This window comes from Mobula birostris, chromosome 13, assembly GCF_030028105.1.
Source record: "Mobula birostris isolate sMobBir1 chromosome 13, sMobBir1.hap1, whole genome shotgun sequence".
Lineage (NCBI taxonomy): Eukaryota > Metazoa > Chordata > Chondrichthyes > Myliobatiformes > Myliobatidae > Mobula > Mobula birostris.
The window spans coordinates 66990066-67010841 of record NC_092382.1 but is presented as its reverse complement, the minus strand read 5'-3'; the positions used below and the strand labels follow the sequence as shown (position 1 = coordinate 67010841).

Below are 20776 nucleotides of genomic sequence, written 5' to 3'. Positions count from 1 at the left end.
TTCGGTATTTATTGCCTTGTTTGTTTGTATTTCATGTATTTTTGATTTTTTTTTCATATTGTTGACCACCTTGTCCTATATTTCTGCAAGGAACCCCTCTGTTTCTGGGAAGAGGTCTCCAACTCTCAGTCAGGTGCTCGATGCTTCCTTGTCAACATCTTGTCTGCTCAGGTCATTGGGATGTCTCCCATGGAGGGTCGTACTCATTCCACTGGTTAATGTTTTCTTCCATAGTGATGATTCATTTCTGAGTTAGCCTCTCATTTAAGTTTTCTGGTCTGTATTTCTTACCACGATTGCATATACACACATGGAGCAATGAATACTGTTCATTTTTGATGAAAATATATACTTAGAAGTTTTATCTGACTTGTGTGATTTTTTTTTCATGTGTGTTATTCCTCTTCCTCCTCCTGTCCGAGGTAGTGTTAATCTAACTGAGTCTGAGTGTAAATAGTCTTTTCTAAAGCTGTCATTTCAGTTCTGTATCTTTGTTAATTTTACTGATTGAAATGGTACAAAGATATTTTTATATAAAAAAAAAGTCAATGTCGGTATTGATAAAAGTGTTTATTGCCTTTGTTGTATTTGTTAACTATTGAGCTCTGTTTGGCAGGTTTTTTTAAGCCTTGAACTAAATTTTGACAAAGGTTCTCCCTATTTCGCACTACTTTCTATTTCCTTTGCTTGTTGATATTCCAGATACGTGGGTGTCAAGAGTCCCGCTGAAGGGTCTTGGCTGGAAATGTTGATTCCCATCCATAGATGCTGCCTGACATGCTGCGATCCTTCAGCACTTTGTGTGTAGTTCTCTGGATTTCTAGCATCTGCAGGTCCACTTGTTTCCCAGATACTTACATGCTTCTTGAAAGAACAAGCTGGTGGTGGGATGTGTGGCTGTGTTGGTAAAATAGTAAATAGAATCAGTAGAAAGAGTTGGCATAGGGTTGGAATGTGTGGAATCTGTGGGTAGAATTAAGGAACAGCACATGTAAAAAAAAAATCCCTGATGGGAATTGTACAGAGACCTCCAAACAGTAGTAAGTATGTGATCCACAAGTTACAATGGGAGATAGAAAATGTGTGCCGAAAGGGCAATGTTACAATAGTCATGGGGGATTGTCATGCAGGTGATTAGAAAAATTAGGATGGTGTTGGTCTCAAGAGGAGGAATTCCTAGAATGCCTACAAGATGCTTTTTTAGAGCAGTTCATGGTTGAGACCACTTGGGGATCAGTTATTCTGGACTGGGTGTTGTAATGAACCGGAATTAATTAGGTCACTTAAGTTCAAAGAAACCTTAGGGGCAAGTGATCTTAATACGATCAAATTCACCCTGACATTAGAGAAGGAGAAGCTAAAGTCAGATGTGAAATAAAGAGAATTAGAGAGGCATGAAAGAAAAATTGGTCAAAATTGATTTGAAAAGAACATGGGCAAGGATGAAAACAGAGCAGCAATGGCAGTAATTTCTGGCAGCAATTCGGAAGGCACAAGATATATACAGTGGCGTGCAAAAGTTTGGGCACCCCTGGTCAAAATTTCTGTTACTGTGAATAGCTAAGTGAGTAAAAGATGACCTGATTTCCAAAAGGCATGAAGTTAAATATGACACATTTCTTTAATATCTTATGCAAGATTACTTTTTTATTTCCATCTTTTACAGTTTGAAAATAACAAAAAAGGAAAAGGGCCCGAAGCAAATGTTTGGGCACCCTGCATGGTCAGTACTTAGTAACACACCCTTTAGCAAATATCACAGCTTGTAACCGCTTTCTGTAGCCAGCTAAGAGTCTTTCAATTCTTGTTTGTGTAAATTTCTGGGTTCAGCCATTGGCAGCAAAGCAGTGACTGTGGAAATTACAAATCAGAATATTATTAGAGTCACAGAGCCCAGCTGCACTGAAACAGGCCCTTTGGCCCTTCTAGTCAATGCCGACACTGAACTTATCTCTAATGTGGGGGTGAGAGGGAGGACGGGGCAGAGAGGGAGGCAATAAGGGGAGGGGGTGGTCGAGTGCGGAGAGGGAAACAGAGCAGAGAGTTTATACTTAATATCTTTCAGAAAAGGTACTTGTTTGAATTTACTTGCTGCAAACCTACTATCCATACCCTGTAGTTCTCAACCAAATTATTGATTTAGATGACAAGTAGCAATGTTCAAAGTTCAAAACGAATTTTATTATCAGAGTACATATGTCACCACATACAACCCTGAGGTCATTTATCCAACAGGAACACTTAGCAAATCTATAGAATAGTAACAGGATCAGTGAAAGATCAAGTAGAGCATAGAATTCAACAAACTGTGTAAATGCAAATAAAATTAAATATCAATGAATAATGATAGCAATGGGGTGTAACCCTGGGGAACATCACTAGGCACGGGCCTTGAGTCCAATAAACAGCCTCCCACCATCACTCTCTGCTTCCTACCATCAAGACAACTTTGCATCCAGTTAGCCAGCTCTCCCTGGATCCCATGTGATCTAACTTTCCACAGCAACTTACCATGCTGAACCTTGTCAAAGGCCTCACTGATGCCCATGTAGGCCACGATCCTGGGACAGAGGTGTCACTGATCAGAGGGCACAGATTTAAACAGAGGACGAAGAGGTTTAGAGGGATCTGAGGAAGTGATGTTTCACTCAGAGGGTAGCTGAAATCTGGAACACACTGCCCGAGGTGGTGGTGGAGACAGGTCCCTTCACAACATTACAAAGTGTCCTCTTTCCTCCATCTCCAGGGAAGCTGCATTTCCACACAAACTCCTCACTTGAGACGACTGTCTGTACCCGTGACACAGGAAATCGCATCACTGTCACTCTCCTGATACCATCCGGGAAGCGGTACCGCAACATAAAAGCCAGGACCAACAGGCTCCGGGACAGCTTCTTCCACCAGGCCGACAGACTGATGAACTCACACTGACTTGAGTGTACTCTATATTACATTGTCTGTTTTATTTATTATAAACTATTATAAATTACACGTTGCACGTTGCACATTTAGATGGAGACGTAATGTAAAGATTTTTACTCCTGATAGATGTAAGAAATAAAGTCAATTTAATTCAATTCCTGATTCCGTGTCTGACCTGCTCGCCTCCGGGTATCCTCCCTCAACGAGCTCCTTCCTCAGTCACCATCTGTGAGATTATAAAAAACAATTAAAACGATCTATCAGGCAGCTCCTGTACCCCTCCACCCCTGTTAAAACTCTCTGCTCAGTCCCTTCCCTGTTCCCTATTCCCTTTCAGACTCCCGATGTGCCAGCAGATCCGAATTCACCGTGTGGACATTTCTACCCCACAGGAGGCTGTACAAACCCGTGTCCTTCTCTGATGCACAGCTCAGTGACCCCAATCCCTGTCTGCACTCGCAGCCCATGACGGTGACAGCTGTCCTAGACTCTGTAACTCACAATCTTGTAACACAGAATCTTGTTCACAGCAAGTTTAGACAGTCATTAATATGAAGAGAGAATTGTTGTTTCCTGAAAGGACAGGCGAGCGAAGCTGTCTGATCCAATTCACCAGATGGTCCGGTGTTTACAAGTTAATGTGTCCCGGGACCCACTCATAACCCCGACCCACACAGACAGACAGACAGACAGACGGACTGTCCCTTCGCCCCAAACCCCCTGCAGAACCACAAGGAATTGATCCACGGCCCGGGCTCGGTCGCAAAGTGAAAACCGGGGCTGAGGAGAGCCCGGAGACAAACACCCCGCTGCCCACTCCACCAACAACACGGCACAGCCGGACACATCTCACAACACCGGATCCGGTCCCGATGAAACCCGAATTTAATTTTGTTGTTCCAGATCGGACCCAACAAAAGGTGTTTTAAAACTGAAGCGCTCCCCCTCACGTGACGTCACACAGCAGCCCCTCCCACGCGCCTGACGTCACCCATGGTCTCCCCGTATCTGCATCTGCTGTCACGAGCACGGTGCCTTACGTCACACACGCGCTGCTGCGCTCGAGCTTTTACGGTTTAACGGCTGAGCTACTGAGCACGAGCCACGCCCCGCCTCCCCGAACAGTCAACAGAGGAATTGAATTGATTACAGAGCTGCGCTATTCCCATTGCGATGTCAATCACTGGTTACACCCAATAGTGGAAGCGGACCAGCCGAGAGGGCGTTACCTCGTCTCTGCTGCAAATCCCAAAGTAAATGTCCGCTTTCTGATTTATTTCCATTTCCCTCCGAGGGAAGTTGGGGCGTTTGTGAAGCGTCTCCTGCGGCCGGAGTCTGATGTATCGCTGAGAGGTAGGAGGAGACCGCTCGGCCCGTCGGTTTGATGCCGGTTCCCCGGGGAGGGAGAGGGGGATTTTATTGAAAGGATGAAGACGGTGAGAGAGGGGGCGGACGGGATGTTTGTCCCGGTGGGGACAGGAGGGGCTCATCTGTGGAAATGTCTGAGCCCACGGTGGTGGCGATTCACCACATTGGGGGGCAAACACCGGCAGACTGTTGCCCTGCGAGCGGGGCCAATGGTCCGGGCAAAGTGACAATTATTTGTGTTTTGTTGAGATTGTACCGGGAATATGGTGTAAAATCCCGCTCCCCACACTAACACGGGTTATACAGACCAAAGAACAAACTGCCGGAGGAACTCAGTGGGTCGGGCAGCATCTGTGGAGGGAAATGGACCGTCAACATTTCGGGCCGAGACCCTCCCTCTGGACTGAGAGTGGACGGGAAATAGTCCGAGAAAAGAGGTGAGGGGTGGGGATGGGGCAAGAGCTGGGGCGTGAGAGGTGGATCCAGGTGAGGGGGAGGTGGGAAGGTGGGAATAGTGACAGGGGTGGGAGGTGAGTGGTTGACCTGGAAAACATATACTTTATACTTTATAGTCGCCAAACAATTGATACTAGAACGTACAATCATCACATCGATACTTGATTCTGCGCTTCCCACTCCCTGGATTACAAATATTAAATATTAAAAATAGTAAAAATTAGTAAATATTAAAAATTTAAATTATAAATCATAAATAGAAAATAGAAAAATGGAAAGTAAGGTAGTGCAAAAAAACCCGAGAGGCTGGTCCGGATATTTGGAGGGCGTGGCCCAGATCTGGGTCAGGATCCGTTCAGCAGTCTTATCACATTTGGAAAGAAGCTGTTCCCAAATTTGGCCGTTCGAGTCTTCAAGCTCTTGAGCTTTCTCCTGGAGGGAAGAGGGACAAAAAGTGTGTTGGCTGGGTGGGTCGTGTCCTTGATTATCCTGGCAGCACTGCTCCGTCAGCGTGCGGTGTAAAGTGAGTCCACGGACGGAAGATTGGCTTGTGTGATGTGCTGGGCCGTGTTCACGACCTTCTGCAGCTTCTTCCCGTCTTGGACAGGACAACTTCCATACCAGGTTGTAATGCACCCTAGGAGAATGCTTTCTACTGTCATCTATAAAAATTACTGTGGGTTCTAGGGGACAGGCCAAATTTCTTTAGTTTCCTCAGGAAGTAAAGGTGCTGGTGGGCCTTCTTGGCAGTGAACTCTGCTTGGTTGGACCAAGTCAGGACATTTGTGATATTGACCCTGAGGAACTTAAAGCTTTTGACCTGTTCCACTTGCACACCACTGATGTAAATGGAGTCGTGCTGTCCACTACTCCTTCTGATTTAAAAACCAATTCCTTCGTCTTGCTGACGTTGAGCGATAGGTTATTGTCTTCACAACATGCCACCAGGTTCTTAATTTCCTCTCTGTACTCAAACTCATCATTACCCGAGATACGGCCTACAATTGTTGTGTCATCAGCAAACTGATATATTGAGTTCGATGGAAACTTGGCTACACAATCATGGGTGTACAGAGAGTTCAGCAGCTTCTCCTTCTCACATTTCAGGATGAACTCTAATATTTTACGATCACTTGCCCCTGTGGGTTCTTTCTCCTTAAGTGCTCTAATTAATTCCTGTTCATTGCACAACACCCAATTGAGAATAGCTGATCTCCAGCTGGGCTCAACCAGGAGCTGCTCTAAAAAGCCATCTTGAGGGCATCGTAGGAAATCCCCCTCTTGGGATCCTGCACCTACCTGATTTTCCCAATATATCTGCATGACTATCTCTCATGACTATTGTAACGTTGCTGTTTTGGCATGCATTTTCTTTCTCCTGTTGTAATTTGTGGATAATATACCTCCTACTGTATGGGGATCTTCAGAAAACTCCCATCAGGGTCATTTCACCATTGCTGTTCCTTAGTTCTACCCACAATGACTCAACATCTTCCAACCGTATGTCACCTCTTTCTAATGATTTGATTTGATTTTTTCCCAACAGAGCCACACCACCCTCTTTCCCTGCCTGTGTGTCCTTTCGATAAACATACCAGTATCAGGGACACGAGATATTGCAGATGCTGGATGTCTGGAGCAATACGCACAAAGTGCTGGAGGAGCTCAGCAAGTCAGGCAGCATCTATGGATGAGAATCAACGTTTTGGGCCAAGACCCTTCATCAGGACTCTTGACACCCAGCTATCTGGAATACCAAAAAACAATGACAATAGAAAAATAGAGCAAAAAGGAAAACTTCTAACAACGTTTGCTTCAAGGCTTAAGAACATTTACCAAGCAGACATCCATGGTATAACAAATAGAACAGAGAAAATAGAAATCTACAGCACATTACAGGCTCTTTGTCCCACAATACTCTGCCTGCCATGTAACCTACTCTAGAAGCTGCCTAGAATTTTCCTACCGTAATGTCCTTTATTTTTCTAAGCTTCATGTACATGTCTAAGAGTCTCTTAAAAGATTGTATAGTATACACTACTACCCCCTTATCCTGCAGTGCATTCCATGCACCTACCATGCTCTTTGTGAAAAAATTACCTCTGACATCCCCTTTGTACCCATTTCCAAGCACCATAAAGTTATGCCCTCACGTGTTAGCCATTTCAACTCTGGGAAAAATCCTCTGGCTGTCCACGTGATTAATGTCTTATCCACAGGATCAATACTTACAACAAAGGCAATAAACACTTTCGCTGTACCCATATTATCGTATTCTTTAGGTAAATATCTTGGTCCCATTCCAATCTGGAAACTTTACAAAAAAACTGAAATGACAAATTTAGAAAAGACTATTTACACTCAAACACACTTAGATTAACACTACCGAGGACAGAAGGAGGAAGAGCTACCACCCAATGATCTGATATGCTTTCTAAAGTATATATTTTCATACAATATAAACAGGATTCAGCACACCATGCAGGTATATGCAATTCGGATAAGAAATACAGACCAGAAAACTTAAATGAGAGGCCAACTCAGAAAAATTATTCATCACTATGGCAAAAAGCTAACGAGTGGAATGAGGATGACACTCCATGGGAGACATCCCAATGATCTGAGCAGACTAGACGGTGACAAGGAAGCATTGTACATCTGACTCAGAGTTGGAGACCTCTTCCCAGAAACAGGGGTTCCTTGGGGAACTACAGGACAAGGTGGTTAACATTTTAAAAACTCAAAAATGCATAAAAGACAAATAAACCAGGCAACAAATGCAGAAAATGCCAAGAGAAACCAGACACAATGCAATATATTCTGGGATCCTGCAGCAGTTTAACTCAATCTGATTAATTACTCAGGTACAATCAAGTGACAAATACCATTCACCAAAATCTTGCTTTAAAATACAAACTTCTGAAAGCCCTCTATCACTTCATAAAGAACCAATAAATTCAAGTCAGATCCAGTTTTGGAGTCAAAATCTTACAAATTATATGATAATCAATACATTATTTCAGATAGGACAATCCATAATAACCATCCGGATATAACATTACAGGATAAACAAGCAGGAACAACTCTCTCAATAGATAAAACCATTCCCAACACACACATGTTCCTCGACCAGTGGAGCACCTCACAACAGGCATTGTTTGTGTCATCAGTCAGACAACCAAATTATTTTCTCTGTCAGTCAGCTTCCAAAAGTTGTTACTCTGTCATTCGATGTCACGCCCCTCATCATACATTCCCTTCTCCTCATCATACGTTCTTACCCTGACCATCGTCCAGATCTCCAAACTCTGCCCTGTGCAGACCCGCCTCTGGTTTCTGACCCTGCACCATTGAACATCTAACTAATGGTTTCCCATTCTGCTTTCAGTCTTTAGAGGACAGTGGTGTTTTCTAACAAGCCTTTAGAAGCAGGGAAAATGACACATAATGTGGAAATGAGCTGTCAATAAGGTTAACTACCAATGTCATTCTTCCTCAGCCGAGAGATTAGAGGGCCAAAGAACATCTCAGACAGAACCGCAGCTTGATTTTGTCAGTCTGCAGAAAATTCAAGGGAATCCTCTTCACCCACAGAGTGGTGACTGTTTGGAACCCATCACCACAGGGAGAGCGAGAGATGAACAACAGGGGTGGATTTTAAAAGACTGTCCTGGAACAGAATCACTGGCAGGGTCCAGCCGGCCTGAGTCGACTCTCTACTGTACACTAGGTATGTTATAAATTCACCAAGTACCGGAGATAAGAGTTTAAAATAGAACTGATTTATTTGTCTCAGATCCAGAATATTAAACTCCAGCCCCATTAAAGGTGAATATGCAGCAGAAGAAACTCCTCCCATGCCCAGTGACCAGGGTGCAGAACTGGGTGTGGTGAGCAGCAGCAATAATTGCAGAGTTCAGCACCGACAGTCACTCTCAAAATTGCATTCAGCAACGGTGATGGATAAATATCCAGCATGCAGCTTATTGAAACTTTCTGCCCAGTGTGAACCCGGTAGTGTGTCACAAGGTTAGATTACTGAGTGAATCCCTTCCCACATTCACAGCAGGTGAATGGCCTCTCCCCAGTGTGAACTCAATGATGCACATTTGGTTGATTTGTCTGAGAGAACCTCTTCCTAATGTCTGAGCACGTGAACCGCCACTACCCAGTGTGAATTCGCTGGTGTTTTAGTAGGCTAGCTGCCTGAGTGAATCCCTTCCCACAGTCTGGGCAGGTGAATGGCTTCTCCCCAGTGTGAATTCGCTGGTGCATCTGAAGGTTGGATGATTGAGTGAAGGTCTTCCCACAGTCTGAGCAAGTGAACGGCCTCTCTCCAGTGTGAACTCGCTGATGTACCTTCAGTTGAGATGAGCAACTGAATCCCTTCCCACAGTCTGAGCAGGTGAATGGCCTCTTCCCACTGTGAACCCGCTGGTGTGCCAGCGGATCAGATGACTGAGAGAATCTCTTCCCACGTTCTGAGCGGGTGAACAGCCTCTCCCCAGTGTGAACTCGCTGGTGTGCCAGCAGATCAGATGACCGAGTGAATCCTTTCCCACATTCTGAGCAGGTGAATGGCCTCTCCCCAATGTGAACTCGCTGGTGTTTCAGTAGGCTAGCTGCCTGAATGAATCCCTTCCCACAGATTGGGCAGGTGAACGGCTTCTCCCCAGTGTGAATTCGCTGGTGCATCTGAAGGTTGGATGATTGAGTGAAGGTCTTCCCACAGTCTGAGCAAGTGAACGGCCTCTCTCCAGTGTGAACTCGCTGGTGTACCTTCAGTTGAGATGAGCAAGTGAATCCCTTCCCACATTCTGAGCAGGTGAATGGCCTCTCCCCATTGTGAACTCGCTGGTGTGCCAGCAGATCAGATGACCGAGTGAATCCCTTCCCACGTTCTGAGCGGGTGAACAGCTTCTCCCCAGTGTGAACTCGCTGGTGTCTCAGTAGGCTAGTTGTCTGAGTGAATCCCTTCCCACAGTCAGAGCAGGTGAACGGCCTCTCCCCTGTGTGAACTGACCAGTGTCGCTGTAGGTGGGATGACTGGGTGAATGTCTTTCCACAGACTGAGCAGGTGAACGGCCTCTCCCTGGTGTGAACTGACTGGTGTCTCTGCAGGTGAGATAGTAAAGTGAATCCTTTTCCACAGTCTGGGCAGGTGAACGGCTTCTCCCCTATGTGAAATTGGTGGTGTCTATGAAGGTCAGCTGGTCGATGGAATCCCTTCCCACAGACAGAGCAGGTGAATGGCCTGTCCCCAGTGTGAAATCGCTGGTGTATTAGTAGGCTGGATGATAGAGTGAATCCCTTTCCACAATCTGAGCAGGTGAACGGCCTCTCTCCGGTGTGAACTCGCTGATGTACCTTCAGTTGAGATGATTTAATGAATCCCTTCCCACAGTCCGAGCAGGTGAACTGCTGCTCCCTGGTATGAACTCGCTGGGGAGCCATTAGGCCAAATGACCGAGTGAATCCTTCCCCACAAATTCAGCAGATGACCAGCCTCTGCCTTGTGTGAACTGACTGGTGTGTCCACAGGTGGGATGATCGACTGAATCACTTCTCACACACAGAACAGATTGGCCTTGTCCAATGTGAACTACCTGATGTACCTTAAGTTGAAATGACCGAGTGAATCCACCCCTACAGTCTGAGCAGCTGAACAGCCTCTCCCCTGTGTAAAATGACAGACTTGCCAGTCGGTCAGATGATCGAGTCAATCCCTCCCACAGTCTGAGCAGGAAGGATGATCGAGTGAATCCCTTGCTCCACTTCTTAAATATCTGGACAGGGACCGCAAAACTGGCGTGTTGTTCTCGAGATTCCCGTAGACAAATTCCTTGTCATTTTTAACCTGTAAAAACATTTACAAGATCTATCAGTGGGTGTAGGACAACATTTCTGGTGAGATCACTTGAGTTGTCAAGGTGTGAACTGACATCACACTGTTACAGTGAGGTTCAACACAAGTTGGAGAGAGAAATCTTCTAAATGGGCACAGTGCTGGTATCTGGAATGACCATCAAATTCTCTGACCCCCTTCCTGTCTCTATGAGAATGGGGTATTTCTGCCATCTCCAATCTGTGACCTGGCTCAGTTTGACTCTCTCCATTGGTATTATTCCCTGTTCCCACTGAGCTGCATGGGTTCCTGGCCCCACAGTAACTGAAACACTCTCACACAAATAGCTGGCAGTGTATTCCACGCACCCACCACTCTCTGTGTAAAAAACTTACCCCTGACATCCCCTCGGTATCTATTTCCAAGCACCTTAAAACTACACTACCTTGTCTTCGCCATTTCAGCCCTGGGAAAAAAAAACCTCTGGCTATCCACACGATCAATGCCCCTCATCATCTTATACACCTAACAAAAAGCTCTAAACATATACAATGAAATTATACATTGCTTTGAGGATTTGTTAGAAGTACTGTATACAAAATTATGAGGGTACACATGGGGTAGATGCAAGCAGCTTTTTCCACTGCGGTTGGGTGGGATTACAACCAGAGGTCATGGGTAAATGGGGAAGGTGAAAATTTAACAGGAATATTTGGAAAAGCTCATTACTGAAATTGTCGTGAGAGTGTGGAATGAGATGCCAGCAGAGGTGGTGAACATGAGCTCGGTTTCACCATTTAAAAAAAAGTTTGGATGGGAGCCTGGATGGTAGGGGTATGGAGGGCAATGGTCCCAGTGCAGGTAGTTACATTAGACAGCCTAAATGTTTTTTCGGCATTGACTAGATGGGCCAAATAGCCTGTCTCTGTACTGAACTTCTCCATGTTTCTATGACAAAGAAGCTGGCCAAACTTGTTTGGAAGGGATACAGTAGGAGTGACAACGAAGCAGCAATGGCTGCAGTTTCTGGGAGCAATTTGGAAGCTGAGTGATCGATACATCCCAAAGAAGTGGAAGCATTGGAAAGGCAGGAGGACACAACCATGGCTGAAATGAGAAGCCAAAGCCAACATAAAAGCCAAAGAGAGGGCAAATAATAGAGCAAAAACTACTGGAAAGCTTTTAGAAACCAACAGAAGATGACTAAAAAAAAAGTCAGATGATCTCAGAGCATGGAATCATGATATTGTAGTCATTAATGAATCTTGGTCGCACCCAACAGACTGAGGCATTTAGAGGAACAAAATATCCCGGGCCTCAATGTCTCTTGAAAACCCAGGTTCCCTGTACCAGTTACCTTCCAACTTTTATTTTGGCAGGCAGATAAAAAGGTGTCAGATCCTTTCTGATACCATTAATATTAATCTTTCTCCAATTTAGAATCTCAACCCATGATCCAGACCTCTCGTTTTCCGCATTTACTTTGAATCTCATGGCATAATAGAACATAGAATAGTACAGCACAGTACAGGCCCTTCGGCCCACAGTGTTGTGCCGACCCTCAAACCCTGCCTCCCATAAAAGCCCCCACCTTAGATTCCTCCATATACCTGTCTGGTAGTCTCTTAAACTTCACTAGTGTATCTGCCTCCACCACTGACTCAGGTATTGAGTTCCACTCACCAACCACTCTGTGAATAAAAAAACCTTCCTCTAATATCCCCTTTGAACTTCCCACCCCTTACTTTAAAGCCATGTCCTCTTATATTGAGCAGTGGTGCCCTGGGGAAGAGACACTGGCTGTCCAATCTATCTATTCCTCTTAATGTCTTGTATACCTCTATCATGTCTCCTCTCATTCTCCTTCTCTCCAGAGAGTAAAGCCCCAGCTCCCTTAATCTCTGATCATATTGCATACTCTCTAAACCAGGCAGCATCCTGGTAAATCTCCTCTGTACCTTTTCCAATGCTTCCACATCCTTCCTATAGTGAGGTGACCAGAACTGGACACAGTACTCCAAGTATGGCCTCACCAGAGTTTTATAGAGCCGCATCATTACACCATGACTCTTAAACTCTATCCATCGACTTATGAAAGCTAATACTCCATAAGCTTTCTTAACTACCCTATCTACCTGTGAAGCAACTTTCAGGGATCTGTGTAATTTCTGTCACCAGCCCTGGATCATTTTCCAACAGCTTATTGCCCACTTCTACATCAGGAATTCTATGTTCTGATTAAGGGCACATTTGATAAACTCTACCCCATCTAGTCCTTTTAAAGTATGTGAGTCCCAGTCAATGTATGGAAAGTTAAAATCACTTACTGAATCAAACTTTGTTTCTTGGCATGGTCTGCAATCTCTCTACAAGTTTGTTCCTCCAAATCCCTCAGACAGTTGGGTGCAACCAAGTTACAATAATGGCTACAATAACATAATTCCTTGTCCTGACCACAGTACAGCTTTCCTACAATGCTTCTTGCATTGCGATATACACAGCTCAGCACATTCATCGCACCATGCTCAACCTTTTGATTGCTGGCCCTACCTGAGGTCTGAACATCTGACTGGTGTCATGAAAACAAACTCTCCCTCATTGTCACAAAAACAAAGGAGCTGATTGTGGACGACAGGAGGAATGGAGACAGGCTAACCCCTATTGACATCAATGGATCTGGGGTTGAGAGGGTGAACAGCTTTAAGTTCCTTGGCATAAACATCACCGAGGATTTCACATGGTCTGTAAGCACCGGCTGTGTTGTGAAAAGAGCACAACAGCTCCTCTTTCACCTCAGATGGTTGAAGAAGTTTGGGATGGTGTCCCAAATCCTAAAAACTTTCTACAGGGACACAACTGAGAGCAACCTGACTGGCTGCATCGCTGCCTGGTATGGGAACTGTACTTCCCACAATCACAGGAACCTGCAGAGAGCGGTGCAGACAGCCCAGCGCATCTGTAGATGTGAACTTCCCACTATTCAGGACATGTGCAGTGACAGGAGTGTAGAAAAGGCCCAAAGGATATTAGGGACCTGAATCACCTCAATCACAAACTGTTCCTGCTGCTACCAGCCAAGAAACAGTACCAGAGCAAAAGGACCAACAGGCTCCGGGACATCATCTTCCACCAGGCCATCAGACTGATTAATTCATGCTGATACAATTGCACTTCTCTGTTATATTGACTGTTCTATGTACAAACTATTTATAATAAATTACACATTGCACATTTAGACAGAGACGTAACGTAAAGATTTCTACTCCTCATGTATATGAAGGATGTATGTGATAAAGTCAATTCAATTCAATTCAATTCACTATCCACTATCTGTTCTGTCATTCTGGCTCCCATTCCCCCTACAACTTATTTTAACCACATCAACCACCCCCCACCCACACCAGCTCCAGCAAGCCTTACCACTAGGATATTAGTCCCCTCTTGTTCTGTTCCCCTAACGAACGAATCCCCTATCACCCCCTTGACTTTCCTCTGCCAGGTAATCTTCATCACCCCCCCCCCCACCAAGAGTTTCTAAAGTGGTCCACCTCTTGTTGTGTGAGATAGCAACAAGAGTACTCTGCAATGGCTATTTAACCTCATTTCCCTTCCTGACTCTCACCCAGTTTCCTGTGTCCTGCACCTTTGGTGTAACTCACCTCTCTTCATGTCATATCTATCACCCCCTCCAACTCCTGGATGATCCGGAATTCTCCATTTCAAGTTCCAACTCCTTAAAGTGCAGGGTTACAAGCTGCAGCTGGATGCATATCTTGTAGGTGAGGGCATCAGGGACACTGGATGTCTCCCCACCAATGTCCCCTCCAATTTGTAATAACCAGTGTGAACATAAAACTTGTATTGTGCATTTTTTTACCCAGTGACAAAAAGTGCATAGTGAATTTTATATAGGGAGGTATTCATATTAACAGCTAGCAAATAACTGTAGATAGGAACTTTAATCTCCTCTGGGTATGATCGAGTTCATCTGCACTCTCACACAACCTATGTAGCAGGCCGTAACGGGTAATGAAGGATTTTCTCAGCAGAGCTTTTGCACATTGTCCATATGTGGTTTGCTTGCTAAATTACACTTTAAAAAGTCAGATTTCAAAATATCACTGCAAAAACTGCAAATTCTCCAGCAACTTTTGCATCACCACAATACCACCAGTTTCTGTATTGTGCATAAATATTTCCCCTGAACCCTCCCCCAAATGACTGATGGTGGTAAACTCGTTGATGGTAATGCCAATGAATATAAAGGGAAGCGCAGTATTCTGTCTCATTGGAGTCTGGCACATTTGTGATGTGAAAGCTATTTCTTGCCCAGGGCAAAGGTGTTTGATATCATTATGTATACAGAGTGAATGGGTCAATACATGTCCTCACGGGTAGAAAGGTCCAGAACAAGAGGAGGTAGAACAAGCAACACACACAAAATGCTGGAAGAACTCAGCAGGCCAGGCAGCATCTATGGAAAAGTGTACTAATGCTGAATTCCGGCATTTTGTGTGTGTTGCTTGGATTTCCAGCATCTGCAGAATGTCCCTTGTTTGTGATTGGAGGTAGAACAAAGGTGATTTTCTCAACTGGTGATGCAAAAGATTTTGTTCCCTTTCTCCGAGTTCCTAATCATTGCATTTAGACAGCTGGAGCTCAGCTCTGTCTGAGAGATCCATCAGTTTCCATTCCCTCATCAGCCGGAATCTCCCCGGGATCCGTGCAGGGATCGTGGGGCTGAGAGACGGGGAAGAGAACAGGACTGTCCCGGGATCGCGGGGCACAGTTTCCGGGAGTCACAGCAATTGCCCCTCAGTCGGTAGTGAAAACGGGCGCACGGAGATACACTTACCGGCAGCGACATCCGAGGCCTTTTATGGACTACGCATGCGTGATATTCGGGACTTTCCGAAACCCTGACGCCTGCGCATTCGATCAGTGCTTCAGAGACGGCGAGAATTGTTACGCAGAGCTTTCTGGGTAATCACGGTGCCATTGAAAGTTTCCGCAAGCACCGGTTCAAGTACATACCTCAGTGTTTGTGTGTAGAAAACTGAGCACCTCTTTTAACGCAGAAAGCAGCTCTAATAAAACAATACACTTAATATCAGCAAACTTTCCTCGTGTTTAATGCCAAAGTAGAACGTTCTTACAAATGCAGATATAAAACACAAGAGATTCTGCTGTTGCTGGAAATGCAGACATATACACATAAAATGCTGGAGGAACTCTGCAGTTCAGGCAGCAACTAAGCAGAGGAGTACACAGCCAATGCATGCTGAAGGGGCTCGGCCTGAACGCTGTCCATTTATTCTTCTCCACATTGACTGCCTGATCTGTTGATTTCCACCAGTATTTCGCAGAAATTAAACACTTTTTTTTCGATCAATCAGTTTCCAAATGTTTCTGATCTTTCATTTTTAGCCGCATCCTGCTGTTCTGATTCCTCTTCTTCCTCCTTCTTGTAAATTCTAGTTCCCATCTCTTTCTGGAACCCCAAAGTCCTGACTCAGGCTGGTAACTCTTTGATTTCTGACTCCCCTCCATCGAAGATTCACTCGTTCGTCTGCTGTATGACTTTAGAGGCGCGTTGCAACAACCCAACTGTCTGAGGCACAGTCCTTTGAAATTAGTGAAAATGACACCAAAAGTTGAAAAGAGCAGGGAAGGAGGAGTTTAACCGCCTTAGTCCGGAGCCCTGAAGAACGTGAAAACCACAGTGAGCACATTGTCTTATTCCGTCTGGAGAGAATCATGCAGGAAATTGATACAGGTGTATAAGATAATGAGAGGCTTTGGTTGTGTGGATAGCCAGAGGCTTTTCCCAGGACTGATTTTCCTTCCTGGTGAGAAGTTGCTGGTGCTACAGCAGCTGGGATGGTTTAGTAAAACTCTTTGCTCACTCCGGACAGAAATGTGGCCTCTACGCCTCTACTTATTGTGAACTCACTGGAGCATCACAAGGTGGGTTAACTGAATGAGTCTCTTCGCACACACGGAGCAGGTGAACGGCCGCTTCCCAGCGCGAAGCTGTTGGTGTATCTGCGATGGCCGACTGAAGCCCTTCCAAAATGAGAGCCAGTGAATGACGTCACACTGCCAGTAACGTCATGGCAATGTATCCAATCAGATCACGGACATGGACACGTGATCGGGCTCTCTTTGTAGCGAGTGGGGTGCTGTCTTCTCCAGCATCTCCGCCTCTACAGTCAAGGATCGGCGGCATTCAAGCGCTGGTGAACTGACAGATACAGCGGAACTAACGTGCTGTTGTATTTGTGATTCCTATACACAAATCCTTTGACTTTTCTACACTGTTAAAAGTTTACAAAGCACGTCAGTGGGTGAAGTACAACATTTCAACTCAGAAAATTTCAGCCTCCATGGTTTCTTCTGATAAAAACAATTTCACAGTTCAAAACAATTTGGAGGAACCAGAAACACACACAAAAAATGCTGGTGGAACGCAGCAGGCCAGGCAGCATCTATAGGAAGAGGTACAGTCGACGTTTCGGGCCGAGACCCTTCGTCAGGACTAACTGAAAGAAGAGATAGTAAGATATTTAAAAGTGGGAGGGGGAGGGGGAGGGGGAGATCCGAAATGACAGGATAAGACAGGAGGGGAGGGGTGGATCAAAGATCTGGAAAGTTGATTGGCAAAAGGGATACGAGGCTGGAAAAGGGAGAGGATCATGGGAGGGGAAGCCTGGGGAGAGAGAAGGCGGGAGGGGAGCCCAGAGGGTGGAGAACGGGCAAGGAGTCATAGTGAGAGGGACAGAGGGAGAAAAAAGAGAGAGAAAAAATGGGGAAAATAACAAATATATTTTTAAAAATAAATAAGAGGTGGGGTGTGAAGGGGAAGAGGAGCATGAACGGAAGTTAAAGTGGTCAATATACATGCCATAGTGTTGGAGGCTCCCTAGACGGAATATAAAGTGTTGTTCCTGCAACCTGAGTATGGCTTCATCTTGACAGTAGAGGAGGGATAGACATATCAGAATGGGAATGGGACGTGGAATTAAAATGTGTGGCCACTGGAATAACAAGACTCTTCCCGGGCCTGCAGGATGTCTCAGTCGGTGTTGTAGGGACCGGTGCTTGGAGCCCAGTTGTTCCCAAACTGTGTCAACAGTTTGGCTGAGGGACTAAATCAATATTCCTCAGTCTGCTATTGACAAAAAAAAAGTAGATTTATATCCTGAAAATGCCACCAGCTATATATTAGATCCCGAGAGTTTCGGGAGTTTGGAAAAAATAAATAAGGGTGTCTGTGGGTTTTTGTTTCCCGGGGTTTGTTTCCACGCCCTGATATCGATGGAGTGAAGCCGGAGTTCAGAGCCGACACAAGCGGGGTCCGATACAGGTCAGACGGGGTAGGTTACGGGCGACACTCCGCTCTGGGACCATCAGCACCGAAGCATTTAGAGTAACGCCGCAGTAATTTGGAGCAGGTCTGGGAGAATATTAAATAAAACCAACATGGGAACTTTCTGATCCGATCCCCTGATAGAGTGTGAAGGAGCCGCGGCGAAGAATGGTTGCGGAATTTAAAATAAGCAAGCCGAGCCGGGCCAGTGTGGGCGGAAGCCGAGGAGGAGATCGATGCCTGCGAACGGGGGAAGTAAATCTGCAACGAGCTTTGGAAACTGTCCGTGGACAAAGTCGGAGACAGCGGGGCTGAGCGGTACCGGACAGTGTGAACAGATGTGACCAGATCGCGGGAATCACTGCCGCTGAGAAAGTTGCCGAGGCTTTCTCGGCTTTGCATATCAGTCAGAAACCTGATGGACAGAGATTTACACTGATTTTCCAAAGCGCTCCCGGCCTCCTTCCCAAACCCTGCTCTCCGTGCAGCGCCCCGGACCGGAACGTTTCTCCCGGCATCGGCACCTTTGAGGCGCCGGCGATCCCCGCCTTCCGCGTTTTAAACCGCCGGGAATCAGCTGCTCTCTATTTCCATCATCTCCCTGCCCCGGGACCCACGGAGCGGACAGACAGTAACTCGCTCGCTCTCTCTGTTGTTTCCCAGTGAATTTAGTGGCGATGGTGATCCTGTCCCGGGGAAAGTGCGGCCTCTCCACCCGCACCACTCGCTACCTGATGGCCACGGCAGCGGCGGATCGACTGACCATCGTGTTTGTGGTGATATTGTGGCGGGTCGGTTATTATTACTTCCCCGAGACTTTCCTGCACATCACCCCCGTGTGCAGTGTGATCTCTGCCCTGGGAGAGGCAGCAACAGAAAGTTTTGTCTGGTTCACCGGCACTTCTACATTTGATCGGTTTGTTGCCATTTGTTGCCAGAAGTGGAAAATAAAATATTGCACCGGGAAAACTGCGGCTGTGGTTGTGATAACAACCGGCGTTCTGCTCTGATTTAATAATGTGCCCGAATTCTTTATATATCGTCCTGTGAGAGTGGTTGACAATACACCCTGGGACTGTATTGAAATACCGGGCTACTATACGGATCCCGGGTGGGTGGGATATAATCGGCTTTCTACCGTCCTAACGCCATTACTCCCGTTCGTGTTAATACTCCTGTTCAACGCTCTGACGGTCAAACACATTTTAGTGACTAGTCGTGTCCGTAAGGGGCTGAGGGGTCAGAGCAAAGCGGAGAACCGCAGTGACCCGGAGATGGGGAGTAGGAGGAGGTCTGTGATCTTACTTCTCACCATCTCCGGAAGCTTCATCATCCTGTGGTCGGTGAGTGTTGCTGAATTCCTTTATAACACCATCGCCGGACTGGATCAAAATAATTACAACGATTCTGAATACATGTTTCAACACACCGGAGACAGCTGGTGATATTAAGTTGCTGCACACACGCGTTTATTTATGGGGTAACTCAGTCCAAGTTCAGAGAGCAGTTCATCAGCGCAGCGAAATATCCGCTCACTTCAGTTATTCAACGAATTAACAAACAAAATATCTGAGCTCTTCTCGGCGGCGCTCGCAATGTTTTCGATCTTGACTCTGCAGAATCAATGATCATCGGAGAACGTGGCAGCGGGGAGAGTAAATCTGGTTTCGAGCCCGAAGGAACACAGCCCAGGAACAGATTCTCCGACACCCCGCGGCTCCACTCCTACCAATTATTAAGCTCATCCTACCTTTTATTTTCAGCTTTCCACCATATTCCCGCACTCGTCACCGCCAGACCCTTTTCGGTCTGAGAAAGCCAGACAGGTTCTGGGGACATTCAAGACCAAATCGGCAAAAATGCCGCTCATTTCCTACTTTAGTCTTTTGCATAAAAATTAAATTGGAAAAAAAAAGTTAACACAAACTTACAGTAAAGCTTGTACTCGTCTGTCGCATTAGACAAAAATGTTTGGAGGAAAGTTTAACACCACAGCACTCATTCCCAATTGCGCAAATTGTTACGGAAACCACCAATGTCTGCTCTGCTTCAAGGAAAATAATGACATCTCACTTCCTGATTTCTAATAAACGCCCGTCCGATCAAATTGCGTGTTGACTCTCTTCTACATTCACTCCAGTAGAATCACATGTTTATTTTTATGTTTTTTTAATCTCAGCTAAAACTGATAAAAAATTCTGTTCTAGACGCCGACAAGCACACAATTGTTTGGAAAAGGCAATAAGCTGAAAAGTAGGAATCTGACAGCATGGGAGAGTGGATCATGGGAGAAAGAGCAGGAGAGGAGGCACCAGAGAGAAATATGAGGCAGTGGAGGAGAAGCGAGAAGGGAGGACAGAATGGGAGAGGGAAAAGAGAAGGTTGAAGTGGAAGTTAAAGAAATCGATGCTCATGACGTCAAGTTGGAGGTGACTCAGATGCAATATAAGGTGTTGATCCTCCAACCAGAGAGTGGCCTCATCTTGTTAGTAGAACAATGAACCGGCATGTCACATTGGGATGAAGAGTGGATTATAAATGGTTGGTCATCGGGGAATACACTTCATTGCGGACGGAACGAATGTGCTTGATAAAACCGTTTCCCAATCTACATCGGGTCTCGGCCCAAAACGTCGAGTGTATTTCTTCCTGGCCTACTGCATTCCACCAGCACTTTGTGTGTGTTGACTGCAGTCAGCTCGACTTCTTCAGTCTGCAGGAAATTTAAGGGAAACCTCTTCACCCACAGAGTGGTAACTGTTTGGAACCCATCACCACAGGGAGAGCGAGAGGGGAACGACAGGGGAGGATTGAAA

At 45.7% G+C, this 20776-nt stretch overlaps 1 protein-coding gene across 1 annotated transcript; it reads right to left on the bottom strand.

Annotated features, from left to right (window-relative positions):
* Positions 1-6489: 6489 nt before the first annotated feature.
* On the bottom strand, positions 6490-19910 carry LOC140207978 (uncharacterized). The gene is made up of 3 exons (XM_072276510.1): positions 19892-19910; positions 9434-10603; positions 6490-6493 (listed from the first exon to the last, which is right to left on the bottom strand). The coding sequence occupies exons 2-3, from the start codon at positions 10198-10200 to the stop codon at positions 6490-6492; spliced, it is 771 nt and encodes a 256-aa protein (XP_072132611.1). The 5' UTR covers positions 10201-10603; positions 19892-19910.
* Between the last annotated feature and the right edge of the window lie 866 nt (positions 19911-20776).

What these genes read in the sequence shown, in the direction of transcription:
- LOC140207978 (XM_072276510.1), bottom strand. Translation starts at nt 10,200, where the DNA reads ATGGCTCCCCAGCGAGTTCATACCAGGGAGCAGCAGTTCACCTGCTCG.